Here is a 13,696-nt window from a genome sequence, read left to right on the forward strand (position 1 = left end):
AATATTAATAAATGATATGGAGAATCACTTTTGATCGTGACACTTGAGATATTAATATTTGAAATTTTAATAATAAAAGGTATCATACGAGCAAAAAAAATTATTCATTATTCATCTATACTATACTATAATAAGCTAACATTGTTATATTTGTAGTCCAAGGTTTTAGTTATAATTTTTGGTTTAGTAATCTAAAAATTATAATGATGTTATAAATCAAATTACGTTGAAAATCGATTGATTAGATTACTGGATATTTCAAAGGTATTACACGATCGGCTATGTTTGGAAAAGATTTAAATTTTTTGATTTTTTAATTTTTAAATCTACGTGTACTAAATTCGGATTAAATGTACTAAAATCCTGACACACACACATATATATTAGGGTTTGTCCATTTTCAAATAATCGGGAGAAAATATAGTTAGTTGAATAATATAATTTAATTAAAATTCAATCTATTAATATTAAAATACTAATAAAATGATGTTAAAATTTAAATTATAAATAATAAATTACGAACCATACACCCACCCTTCGCACGGGTTAAAGGCCAGTACAATGAACAGAGGAACGTATATTTATCCATGTACATTTGTAAACGTCGCAAAACGAATATCTTCATATATTTTTAAATAAAAAAGCAGGCCCTAGAAAGATTTTAATAAGAATTTCAAAAAAGATAATACAGAAGTGCAGGGCAAAGAAGCGGAAATCGTACTTAAATTTACCATACAGCCCCTGAAAAAAAAGTTGCAAAAATGAAACGGTCGAAACTTGTGCCATTGACGAATTTACCCTCACCATATCTGTAGTATTATAAATAGCGTGGAAAGACATGCAAATGAGTTGTCAATAAACGTCGAGAGCTCCAAGCACACAACTCACTTTGTTTCTTCGCAGCAATTTCATTCTCAATTCAATTCTTTTCTTTTCAATCGCAATTCTCCTCGATCTCTTCTCAACTCGTTTAATTTCGGATTCTCCTCTATCTCTTCAACTCGCTTAATTTTATTTCTCTTTAATTTCAAAATGGCCAGGAACAAGGCACCGTGTTTTTCTCCGCCGCCGCCGCCGAAACCCTACAGCGGCGACTTTTTATTCGAGTGCCGCCGATGCGGTGAATTTATCACGGCCAGCCGATCTGAATCGCTGCTTGTTTGCTCCGCTTGTAGATTTGCTCAGAAGGTAATTAATTAATTCCCTCTGCTAATGCTTTTGTTATTCATACACACAAATTTTATTGATGCGTTTGTGTTTGTGTTTGTCTTAAATTTAGGTTGTTTCTTCTCCGCCTCCCGAAGAAATCAACGAGGTTGTTTCTTCATCTTCACTTCATATTTTCTCCGAATTTGACTAGTGCAAATCATATACATCTGCTAGAAATATGTAAATAATTGTTTTTGTACAACTATTAGTCACAATTTTGAGCCATCTGTATTCTGTATCGAAACAGGTGGAGCAGGAAGAAGACTGCGGTGCTGTTGAGGGAGAAACTTTTACGGACTATGTACGTGTGCTGTAATGTTGAGTTTGATCTGTTAAATTCATTTTTAATTAATTGCTTCTTTGTTTAGCTATTTACCTTAGATTGCTTACCATTATAACTAGGTCTAATAGTTTCTTTTTATTTCGATGCAGCGGCCTCCTAAATTATCTATCGGTCCTCCTCACCCGGATCCTGTTGTAGAAACAGCATCGTTAGCTTCAGTGCAGCCGCCTGAACCCACATACGATCTTCAAATAAGGGATGACCTAGAAAGGTCGAAAGCATTGTCGTGCTTGCAGATTGAGACACTAGTATATGCTTCTCAGGTCCCGTCTTATTACCATAGCTATTGGTCTGTATGTGCTTTTTCTGCGTGCTTTTATCAATGTAATTTTGTTTGTATTGCAGAAACACCTTCAGCACCTTCCAGATGGGACTAGGGCAGGATTTTTTTTAGGTGATGGAGCAGGTGTTGGAAAAGGTCGAACAATGGCAGGATTGATCATGGAAAACTGGCAGCAAGGGAGGAAGAAAGCTTTGTGAGTTCATCGTTACTCTTTTCCACATTCCTTATGCACCTTAGTCCTAAAAGCTTTGAATTTGCATCCTAGTTTCTATTTTATGTTTTGGTCTGATAACATGAGTTTTCATTTAGACATATATAGATGTCATTAGTTCATGTTTCTAATGTGAACCTACGTTGATGTTCTTATAGGTGGATTTCTGTTGGTTCAGACCTGAAATTTGATGCAAGGAGAGACTTGGATGATGTTGGTGCTCCGTATATTAAAGGTAGTTTCAAGTTTAAAAGCGTTGTGATAGTAAATATCTTTAAAAGCAATCCCCATTCTATTCTAAAAGCCGCTCTAACATGTAATTTTGGTGTGGGTACGTAAACTGATAAGTGTTATCTTATTTTTTGTGTGTTGAGTTTAGTTTAATTTATCGGTACCTCTCATCTTTTGTATATAATGAAATTGTTTGAAAGCTTGAATTTGGAGTTTCCTTCTTGGGGATTGGATTTTTATTTGTTTTTCTTTTGCATATCAGATAAGTGTACTATCTATATATATTAGCTTTATGTGCGTTTTGCGATTTTTCCTTTTCTGTTATAAATGAACAGTATTGATAGATTGGATTGGCATTTGAGAAAATTGTGGAGTGAATGTCCTCAATTTTAGAATGTTAAGTATTTCTCCATGTATTGAGTCATTGATTTGTGCTTGATATGTAAAGTGTTGAAGCAGCCTTGTAAATGTTTAATTTATTAATTTTCTTTAAGCAGGCCCTTTAATTACGTTACATTGTTGTGTTTCTCTATAATAATATAGTAGCATTCAAAAGATTATATATGTTTTCTTATGTCAAATTTGCGTACATGTGCGGTGTAAACATTCAAGGACGGGTACTTACATTAATTAATTTTATGTGTAGTGCATCCACTAAACAAGCTCCCCTATTCGAAGCTTAATTCGAAGGCAGTTGGGGTGCAAGAAGGAGTTATTTTCCTCACTTACAGCACCCTCGTAGCCTCTTCTAAAAATGGGAATTCTCGCTTGAATCAGCTAATACGATGGTGTGGGCAAGGTTATGACGGCCTTATTGTGTTCGATGAGGTACCCAATCTTATCCTTTAATAAGGATGATTTGTAAGACTTCAATACTAGTTCAACTTCAGTTCATATGTATGCACAACTGTTACAGCCAAATTATTTATAACCTATCTCTTAAATTTTGTTGCTGAGAATGGAAACTATCTTGTAGTGCCATAAGGCAAAGAACTTGGCACCTGAAGCCGGAGGGAAGCCAACACTCACAGGCAAAGCAGTTCTTAACATTCAGGTTGGGTCTTCTAAATATTTTGAAGCGTATTGCATACCTTTTAGGCAATTATATTTTATTCTGTTTCACGAATGAAAATACTTCAACATATCTTTTCATTCATAATTGTTTCTAAAGCCTTTTTATGCAAACTGCATGGAAATGACATGCTTCCTTTTTTGTGGAATTTTTTTTAGCACTAGACCTTTAGTCCACTTCAAAAATAAAATAAAATGGATAGTGTGTTTGTTGAATCTTCAATTGTATGGTTAGCCTGGGTAGTTAGTCCATTGACGTAGTTGCCACTATGAAATTATCTGTTGTATGTGTTACTCTGAATAATATAATTTTAATTTCACATGCATGTCAGATTCTAACATTCATGGAGAACAACACGAAGACACATAGTTTTTTTTTTGTGTAAAAATAGTACTATACAACTTTGCACAATATATGTTTTGCATGGTACCGTTTTTTGTATAAGTTTATTTGTTTGCATGAGCTCACATAAGTTCAGCCATTTTTACATCCTGCGCTGAAGCTCGTCTCTTTACACTGATATGGATTGCTTAACAGGCCTGCCTTCCTGAGGCCCGGGTTGTTTATTGCTCAGCTACTGGTGCTTCAGAGCTACGCAATATGGCCTACATGACTAGACTTGGTCTTTGGGGAAAGAGAACATCTTTTGTGGACTTCCATGATTTTCAAGGTACAATTGTTCTTAATAGTTACTTTGCACAAGATGCTTAACTCGCATTTGTATTGATTCTTTTGCATTCCTCAGACTAACTTTTGTGCTGTCCACGTGGTCGTGTTATATGTGGAGTGGATTTTTACTTGGCTACATGTTGACTTCTGAAGGCAACCAGATTTTTTAAAGCTATATTAATTAATGTGTGATTATGAAATTACAACTAATTCTGTCTTTCGTAATGAAATTGCTACTTTGGTGGTCTTTCTTGTTTTCGTAAGTTACTTTAACGCCAGGAATTACCAAAATCTATATCATTATTTTGCAAGTTGCTTTTGTGTTCTCTAGTTCTATTGAGTTTTGTGTATCTAAAATTTATCAAGGTCTTTAAGCATCTCTGTGGCTTTGGGTCAATTTCCTTGTTTTCGTCCATTTGAGATTATAAATAGATATCTCATTGTTATTTTGAAATTTATGTACAGGATCACTGGAAAAAGGGGGTGTTGGAGCTTTAGAACTAGTTGCCATGGACTTGAAAGCAAGGTTTTTGGGTTTTGCTATACTGTATTATGAATTTATCTATGTTTATAAGAAGTTAATTACAACTGGAATAATGATTATAATTTATCATTTAGGGGGATGTATCTATGCCGTACTTTGAGTTACAAAGGGGCAGAATTTGATGTGGTTGAAGTTCCACTAGAGGACGACATGATGGTATACTATAGTTTACTCATATTAATGGTTGAAGTACTTAGTTGGTGCCTTTCTTAGGAATATATAATTTTTTGTAATCAAGTTTAAGAATTGCATGTTATTTAATTTCAGGATATGTACAATAGAGCTGCAGAGTTTTGGGCTGACTTAAGAGTAAAATTGATGTCTGAAGTTACTTTGTACAACGATAAGCCTGAATCTGATCGCATATGGCGCACATACTGGGCAAGCCATCAGGTTGGTGGTCACAATTTTCATCTTAGTTAACAACTTATAATATCAATCAACAACGTATTGTTTATATGATTTATGGTTGTGTCCTTTAGCGTTTCTTTAAACACATGTGTGTGTCGGCAAAGGTGCCCGCTTTGGTAAAACTATGTCTTCAAGCCTTATCTGAAGATAAGTGCATCGTCATTGGGCTCCAAAGCACTGGTGAAGCCAGAACAGAAGAAGCTGTGGCAAAATATGTGAGTGTATTGTCTGCGACATTCTTGAAACTTGTTTTTATAATATTCATATCTGCACATCGATGCATTTTTGTTGTTATATATTCGTCAATCGTATGGCAGGACGAGCTGGCTGATTTCATTTCAGGAGCTCGTGAACTATTGCAAAAGTTTGTTGAACAAAATTTTCCAATGATCCCTAAACCTGTATCTTTGTCAGGTAAGTTGATGTTTGTTTTCTGGGATCAATTCCTTATGCCAAAACCTAAATTAACCAATTTTTACTAATGTTAGATGAGAACGGGGTAAAGGAGTTGCGTCAAAAGAAACGCTCGGCGGCAACTGGTGTTTCCTATAAAGGAAGGGCAAGGAAAGCGGCCAAATTGCAAGCTGAAATTGATGCCGCAACTGAAAGTAATTTTTTATCACGTAATTTGATATTGCATGCTTAATTTGTTATATCTTCAGTCTCTTGCTGTTTTTTTTAAGTTTTGACTTTATACTATAGTTTACTACGAAATCTGAACACTATGTATTTTTTACTGTTGAAAATATAATTAGATCCAATAAAGTTCACCTCCTGACACCTTGTCAGACAACTGATAACATAACATGGTATAGACTCTGGTTCGGAGAGTTCAATACCCTCCTACACCTTACTCCTTATATTATTATAAATAAAAATTTGCACTGTGATGGACCAAAAAAAAAAAAAAAAAACCTCCAACTATTGATAAAAAAATTTGGACCGGCTAGGACCAGAAAGGGACAAACCAACTAGTAATTTACTAATTAAACCCAAAAAATGGGGTTTCAAGTGAGGGAATATTGAAGATATAATAAGATCCAATACTTTGTAGTGCTTTCCCATACTCTAAAGACTCTTCTTTAAATTATAAAATTGATACTATATTTAGTCTGCACTGCTTTGGGGGGGATTCTTACTTTATATGCTAGTATGTTTTTATTGGTATTAATTACTTCAGACATAATGGTGAATTAAGAGTGCTGAGACTCAAGTTGCTTTCATAATGTATATTACTAAAGTTTGCTCGGTAAACGCAGCTGAATCTGAGTCGGAGTTTACGGAATCTGATGATGAATTTCAGATCTGGGAGATGTGCAATTCTGAAACGGTACTCTCATCTAATTCATATCCGAACTGTTTCAGTATCTTTACGTACTGTAAATGTTGTGATCTATTATCCTTAATTACAGAAAAGGGAAGAATTGCTCCAGTGTTCATGTTGCAAGCAGATCAAGCATCCTGCATGTTTTGTACCACCTGAGGAAGGTGCGGTTTCTGCAGATTGGACTTGCGTTCCATGCAATAAATATCTACGAGATGTAGATTGGTGCGTATACAATTTAGATACACAAGCAATTTATCCTGGTCACCCTCTCCTTTCATTTTTCTTTTTACTAATTCATAAAGCTTCACCTTCCTGCCACAATGATTCAATCTGGAATACAAATTAGTTGATCAAGAACTTTATGACTGTTATTTAGGTACAATAAAGCAGCAGAGCGCATGTCGCAGATTTTGCGTGATGTTCATTCTTTGGATCTTCCCAACAATCCACTAGATGAAATTATTTATAAGGTTGTTAGTAAAAACAACCTTGACTTTTCTATTCCTGTATGTAATTGTTGAATGCTTAACTTCTGTGATAATCCTCATCTTCTCCTTTTTGATGTTGTGCTTTCAAGCACTCAATAGAGTGAAGACACTGAATTAAGTGGAATCTTATATGATATTAAGTGGAATCTCCTATGATTTTACAAATCTATGACGATGCATCCTTTTGAAAATAAATTCCACTGGTTTGCAGCTTGGAGGTCCTGATAAGGTTGCAGAAATTACAGGAAGGCATCGCAGGGTCATCAAGGCATCCGACGGAAATGTCAAATATGAGCCACGAAACAGGTGAGTTTTCACTTGCCTGCATCCCCGTGTGTTGCTTTTATCATGTGGCGGCTGACATGTTCTTTTTTCTTGCTCCAGAAAGGGTGTGCCCATGGAAATGGTCAACATGAATGAAAAGCAATCATTCATGGATGGAAGCAAGTTAATTGCTATCATTTCCGAGGCTGCATCTGCTGGTGTCTCATTGCAAGCAGATAGAAGGGCATCGAATCAGGTAATAGTGGTTAGTCGACAATATTGCACCATCTATTTCCAAATTGAAGTGCCACACGAACTTCAAATTTCCTTTTTTGTTCCTACTAGAGATTGCTCCAACTTTATGCCTGCCATTTCAACAATAAATTTTAATAATTGTCATGTCAGAGGAGGAGGGTACATGTCACCCTAGAATTACCCTGGGGTGCTGATCGTGCAATTCAACAGTTTGGAAGAACTCACCGTTCGAATCAAACTTCTGCACCAGAGTATAGGTAAGAAGTAAATTCCAATCTTTTGGAGACATTCATATGTTGTTAGCAGAATATCTTCTCTTCTTCTGATTCAGTTACTATTTCGGATAAAATAACATATGTTTTATTTGTTGTATAACAGGTTACTCTTCAGTAATCTTGGGGGTGAACGCAGATTTGCTTCCACTGTGGCAAAGAGGCTTGAATCTCTGGGGGCTCTTACACAGGGCGACAGACGGTAGTAGAGAGGAGGGGGGGGGGGGGGGGGGGGCGGGGGGGGGGGGGGGGGATCTGTACATGTGTATCTGTAAATAAAAGTACTGCTGCTATAAGAAACCACTAATCTATCTTCTTATTGCTGTTTTTGTAGTAGCGCTGGACCATCACTTAGCGCTTACAATTATGATAGCGTGTACGGAAAAAGAGCACTGGAAAATTTTTACCATAAAATTGTGAAACAGGTTTTAGTAACTAGTGTATTAACTGTGTCTAAATAATCAGATATTGCTCCTTTCTTCCATCTTGGTTGATGGCACCGGTATGGAAAATATATTAAATGACCGATTCCTGTTCTGCAGAGTTCTCTGCCAGTTGCGCCTCTTGGATGTTCCCTTCAGAAGCCGGAGAGAATTCAAGATCTGGTTGTCAAGGGAAAAGCTGCACTTGAATCTGTTGGAATAGTCAAAGATAACACATATGTTGGTAAGATATTGACAGCATAAAGATTACCTTATTCCATTCCCAGTTAGTACCTTAATATCTGATAGAGCATAGTCTGCATATATCATTATACAAGAATATCACTTAAATTTTCAAATGTATCTCTAGGTCATGAGGACAGGGACATTCATGATGTTAGACGTTTCCTGAATCGGTTGTTAGGGATCCAGCCAGAGATGCAAAACTCGTATGTATTATGCTAATTTCATGCTACTACGCTTCATTTTTCATTTAAATTGTGTAACATGGGTGTCTGTATACAGGCTTTTTGAGTTATATCTGAGTGAAATTGATCTCCTAGTTGAGCAAGCCCGAGTTGAAGGTCATTTTGACTCAGGAATTGCAAATATGAAAGCCAATACCATCAGAATAAAAGGACAGCCTAAGGTTACGAATCTGCTTCAAGTATAATTTGGCTTCATCGTGGAAACTTGAGCTAAAAAAATTTCCATTTTTATTGCAGAAAGTTCACATTGACCATCTGTCTAAAGCGTCCACTGTTCTATTTACACTCACGCTGGATCGAGGATTCACTTGGGAGGTATGTTAACTATCTCCAACTGTTTAAATGAAAATATTCAGCGCAAAGGTTGCATTTCATTGACTTCTCTACTTGTTTGCAGGCTGCATTAACATTGCTTACTGAGAAGAGAAAAGACAAGTCTCCTGCCTCTAGTATTGGGTTCTACAAAACTAAAAGGGAAAGCTTAGGAAGAAGGAACTGTCTCTTAGCTTTTGAAGGGTAACAACTTGAGTTCTGAAGTATATTAGTAGTTTAGTCTAAGACTTGACATTTAATTGGTTTTTTCGCTTATTGGAAATCTATGGACTGACCATTATTTTCTCTTCTTAACTTCCGAGTTGTCTTTTAGGTCTTCCAGAAAGTACAGAATTTTTCGTCCAGCTATTGGGGAGGCAGTCAGGTAGCTTAAACTATTACCAACTCCTTATTTTTTCAGTGGTAATCCAGATGTCATGGGTTGCTGAAGTTCCGTTGTATTAATTAATAAGTAACTTTCTTCAACTCTTCAATGCCCAGGGAAATGCCTCTTGCAGAGCTAGAAGCGAAGTATGAGAAGTTTTCTTCTTTGGAGGATGCTCATGCTTGTTGGGATGATGAGTATATGTTATCATTTAAACAGGTCAGATACATATCTGAAAGTTAATTTGTGTTAGCGTGGATGGGGTGGAAAGTAATGCATCTGACAATGGAAAAAATCCATAAGGATTGCGCATTGTCCTACCCTGATCCATTCCAAAATGATTACAGCCCTTTACATGGGAATTTAATTCTTGATTAGATTCTATAGTAGATGCTTAAGTTAGCTGTAGATATTAATTTCAGTTATGCTCCCATACTATATTCCTTTTTGTTATTGATGTTTTACCAATCTGTACCTACTTTACAACTCAATTTGCAGTGCTTGCACGGACCCAGATGTAAGCATGGGGATTATTGTACCATTGGCAGAAGATTACAAGAAGTAAATGTACTAAGTGGCTTAATACTTCCTGTCTGGGCAACCGTTCAAAAGATCCTCGCCAAGCAGGTAAGAAATAACTTTTTGTGCTTGATTTCACTGTCTTAAGTGTCTTCGAGTTTTACACGTTTCTCATTGGCTTCTAGCTGCATAAAAATTCAGCATTTTGGTCTAGTTTACATATCTGTATGCCTTCGTGTTTAGATGTTGTCGAACTTACATTAATGAAAATATTGACCTTTTGGTTCCAAAGTTTCAAAGACCCATTAAAGCACACTTAACGTAGTGCCTGACAAATATGTGGCCTTGTATCTTTATGACCGCTCATTCTTGGAAAAAATTTCCCTTTGTTCCCGAATCTACAATAGAAAAGAAAAGAAAATCAGAAAAATTTTCCTCTCCAAATCTTTCCAAAAGTGGGAAGAAGATTTTGGATATATATATATATATATGTTAATTTTTTTTCCTGTTCCTTAGCTTTCTTTTCCTTTCCTTCAAATACAATTATAGAGAAACAAGTTTTAGAAATAATATTTTACCTTTGTTTTCTTTATTCCTAAAAATTGTTTCTGAACAGAACGTCTCAATATTATAGAGAGGAGTGTATTATTTTGGAGATTGACTGATAACTATTTTGCAGAATCGTGAAATTGATAGACGACTCCGCATTGTGCGTGTTGAGACAACTACAGATAGCAGGAGAATAGTTGGATTACTCATCCCGAGTGCTGTAGTCAATTCTCTGCTGGAAGGTCTGTCTCTCTTTTTCTATATATCGCTAGTACTCCCAATCGTGCATGTTTTAATATTTTGGTTATGATTTTTGCAATTTCAGTATTGTTTCTTTGAGTGTTTATTCATTTTGATCGTCTACAGAGTTGCCATTTCAAGATATTGATGAGTGAAGTGCAATGAAATGAAGATCTCTTTCGTCGAAGGAAAACTAATCATAGCCCTCGGATGATTCCCTGCTCTGTACTATTTTGCTTGAAATATTTGAACCAGGTTGAGCATCATTTGACATGGATGACTAAAAGAACCTAAAATTTGGTGGCTAACTAGGAAAATGCCTTTTTTAGAGATAGAAGTCAGAAAGTTGAAATCTTTGAAGAAGGCTCGTACTTGCTGGGAGAATGAGTTTCTAACTGGTTAGAAATACATCTGAATCGTAGTTTGTTTTTAGTTTTTACTTGGATACATGCCAACAATCATGTTATGGTTCATTGATCCCATTTCACGGGTAATTGGCTAGCAATCATTTTATTCTCATACTTTACACATTTTTACTATCTTTTTATTGCATTGCATTATTTTTCCATCTCTCATCTCCTATTCTCCTTGTATCTCTTTTAAGATCTTCAGCTCCGTCTTTTAGTGCATCTTTAGCTGATCTGTTCCAAAATCGGATGCAACCTTTGCTACACAGATCACTCTCTTTTTATTCTTGATTTGATTTTGCTTTTAAAATGCAACTTAAATGATAGTATGAGCTGCAAGTCTAGAGGTGGCCATTCGGGCGGGGCGGGGCGGTTCGGGCCGGTTCAACCGCGGGCCGAACCGTCAGCGGTGAAACCGTAACCGGCACGTCTGAAGTGGCGGTCCGGTCCGTGCCGGGCCGGGAGAACTGAAACCCGGAACCGTGTTATACGGTTTATACGGATTAGACGGGTTGACGGTTCGGGGCGGTTTGGACGGTTAAGTGGTTGACGGTTTGGTTCAGCGACGGTTTCTTCCTTTCACCGGTCTGTTGTTTCTTGTTTGGTAGCTTTTTGGACTTTTGAGTAGTCATTAGTCAGTGCTTTGTGCTTGTTTTTTTCTTTCAATTTTAAGTTTATTTTGTTTTTTCAAAAACAAGCGTAAATTTTATTATTTCTAAAATTTTAAAAAAATCGATAGTAAAATTGTATATGATATTAGATTTGTAAATTATTGACGTGATAGTTCAAATTAAGATGATTTGAGAACAATTTATGAAATAGCTAATATTTTCAAAAAATTATTATCGTGTAAACTTAATTAATAGGAAATTGGAATTAGAGATTAGATGAACTGAAAAAATTTGGGATACTGAGCTGGGGATCAATAAAATTAAACATGTTGTCAGTATTGAAGATTAAATAATTAAGAGTGTCAATGACTTTGACCTGCGCACATGCATTATGCAGGTAAGTTTTGGTGAACTTCCACGGTTCCGCGGTTCCATGCTTTCCGGTTCCGCGGGTTTCAGCGGTTTCGGGCCGGTTACGGTTCGGTTCCTTATTTCTCAACCCGTATTCGGCACGTGCTCAGTATCGGTTCATCCCGGTTTCGAACCGGCCCGTGTTTAAGCGGTTTCGGGCGGTTAAAAACCCGGTTCGGGGCGTGCCGGTTCAGTCGGTTCGGCCCGTTTGGCCACCTCTAGCTGCAACGCAAGCATACACCCACACTATGTTTATTTTTTTGTATTGATTATTTACCAGCATGTACCTACAACTCAACTTGCAGTGCATCCACGGTCCCGGCTGTAAGCAAGGTGATTACTGAACCACTGGTGAAGATTACAAGAAGTAAATGTATTAGGTGCCTGAATAGTTCCTGTCTGGGAAACTATAGAAAAGACCCTCGCCAATCAGGTTAGCAAAAGCCCATTTTGTGCCTGATTTGCTTTGTGTTAATTGCATGTGAGTTCTTTTCTCAACAGTTATCTGGTTTTGGTGATTTGTATCACTTGTTGAGCACATTGTATACCGGATTCTGATTAATATTGGTTCTCATGGTCAAGAAATTATGATGGATCACATGTAACCACAGCAGTACTCATCTTTTAACGATGTAAATGTTGTGCATCAACGACAAAATGTTATTTACCTGAGGTTCTAGTTGCATATGGGTCGTGCATTTTCTTTTTCCTTTGTGTTTTAATATTTGCTCGAGATTTGAGGCAGTTTAAACAATCTTCTTTTGACTAATCAAAATAATCTTTGTCTCTTGTTGAATCCATTTCCCCTTTGTTTGCATGCACATGCAATAAAATGTTAACAAATTAATACGTATCTGTCCCCGTGGAAATTATAAGTGACTAAATATAGCCTGTGATGGTGAGAATAGAACAAAGGTCTCTTGTTTGGGAGACGGCTGGGATTTCATTTTTTAAAACTTTCATTTGCAGATTATTTGAGGGTTATATTGACTTTATAACTTTTTTGCAGGCCCGTGAAGTCATAGACGATTCCGTATTATGCGCGTAGAGACTACTACGCGTCACCGGAAGATTGTTGTAATACTAATTCCGAATGATGTAGATAAATATGTTGAAAGATTTTTTCTCAATATATGGATGTATATTATTGTCCATGAGGCGCAAGCATTTCTGAGTGTTATGAATTTATAAATTGCTAAATTAAATGTTTTGATATCTCAATATTTGACTTTGCATTTATGTTGTGTTAAAGTTGAATGTTTTCACTTGATTCATGTTAGTGACTAATAGTTGTGTGTTGTTTGGTTTTCTGTTTCTTCAGAAGGACTTAGTTGTGAAATTTATTTAATATTATAAAAATTGATAATTAGAATTAGGAATATTTATAAAAAAAAAATTCACAAATTATTAGAAAAATACGATTTTTCAACCCTGCAATCTCATTTGCAACTGTGGCAGATGAGGTTGCATAAATTACAAATAAAATTTCTCATTTGCGATTGTTGCAAACGAGATTGCGAAATTTCAAGTTGTATTTGTGGTAGAATTTACAAATGAAATTTCTCATTTGTAGATTTTGTAAACGAGGTTGCAAGTCGTATTTTCGTAAATAACTTATAAAAACTGATATTTTTGAAAATATTGAAAACCGACAACAATATTTTTGTAAAAAAATTTCAAAATGTTAGGCGGTTATGATAAACCCTTAAAATTAATGAGCCACATGCGATAACAATTATTAAATCATTTTTAATTTATTTTAAGGATCAATAT

General features: G+C 36.0%; 1 protein-coding gene across 1 annotated transcript; it reads left to right on the plus strand.

Moving 5' to 3' along the window:
• Window positions 1–1,032: 1,032 nt before the first annotated feature.
• Window positions 1,033–13,162, plus strand: LOC108217424 (protein FORGETTER 1). Its single transcript, XM_064092210.1, has 34 exons — window positions 1,033–1,188; window positions 1,280–1,318; window positions 1,457–1,510; window positions 1,642–1,815; window positions 1,898–2,028; window positions 2,205–2,281; window positions 2,924–3,105; window positions 3,254–3,331; window positions 3,887–4,019; window positions 4,484–4,544; window positions 4,637–4,718; window positions 4,830–4,955; window positions 5,045–5,194; window positions 5,291–5,387; window positions 5,462–5,581; window positions 6,215–6,303; window positions 6,386–6,522; window positions 6,677–6,770; window positions 7,000–7,094; window positions 7,173–7,308; window positions 7,458–7,564; window positions 7,686–7,781; window positions 7,917–8,004; window positions 8,122–8,245; window positions 8,372–8,450; window positions 8,527–8,650; window positions 8,727–8,804; window positions 8,887–9,005; window positions 9,136–9,186; window positions 9,303–9,405; window positions 9,685–9,813; window positions 10,385–10,496; window positions 10,621–12,356; window positions 12,933–13,162. Exons 1-33 carry the CDS (start codon window positions 1,033–1,035, stop codon window positions 10,647–10,649), a joined length of 3,450 nt encoding a protein of 1,149 aa, XP_063948280.1. The 3' UTR covers window positions 10,650–12,356; window positions 12,933–13,162.
• Window positions 13,163–13,696: the final 534 nt, after the last annotated feature.

This window comes from Daucus carota, chromosome 4, assembly GCF_001625215.2.
Source record: "Daucus carota subsp. sativus chromosome 4, DH1 v3.0, whole genome shotgun sequence".
In the NCBI taxonomy this organism is placed as follows: Eukaryota; Viridiplantae; Streptophyta; class Magnoliopsida; order Apiales; family Apiaceae; genus Daucus; species Daucus carota.

Coding starts and splice junctions, on each gene's coding strand:
- LOC108217424 (XM_064092210.1), top strand. CDS start 1,033: ATGGCCAGGAACAAGGCACCGTGTTTTTCTCCGCCGCCGCCGCCGAAA. Junction 1,511..1,641: donor GAGAAACTTTTACGGACTAT/GTACGTGTGCTG, acceptor ATTTCGATGCAG/CGGCCTCCTAAATTATCTAT. Junction 4,020..4,483: donor GGACTTCCATGATTTTCAAG/GTACAATTGTTC, acceptor ATTTATGTACAG/GATCACTGGAAAAAGGGGGT.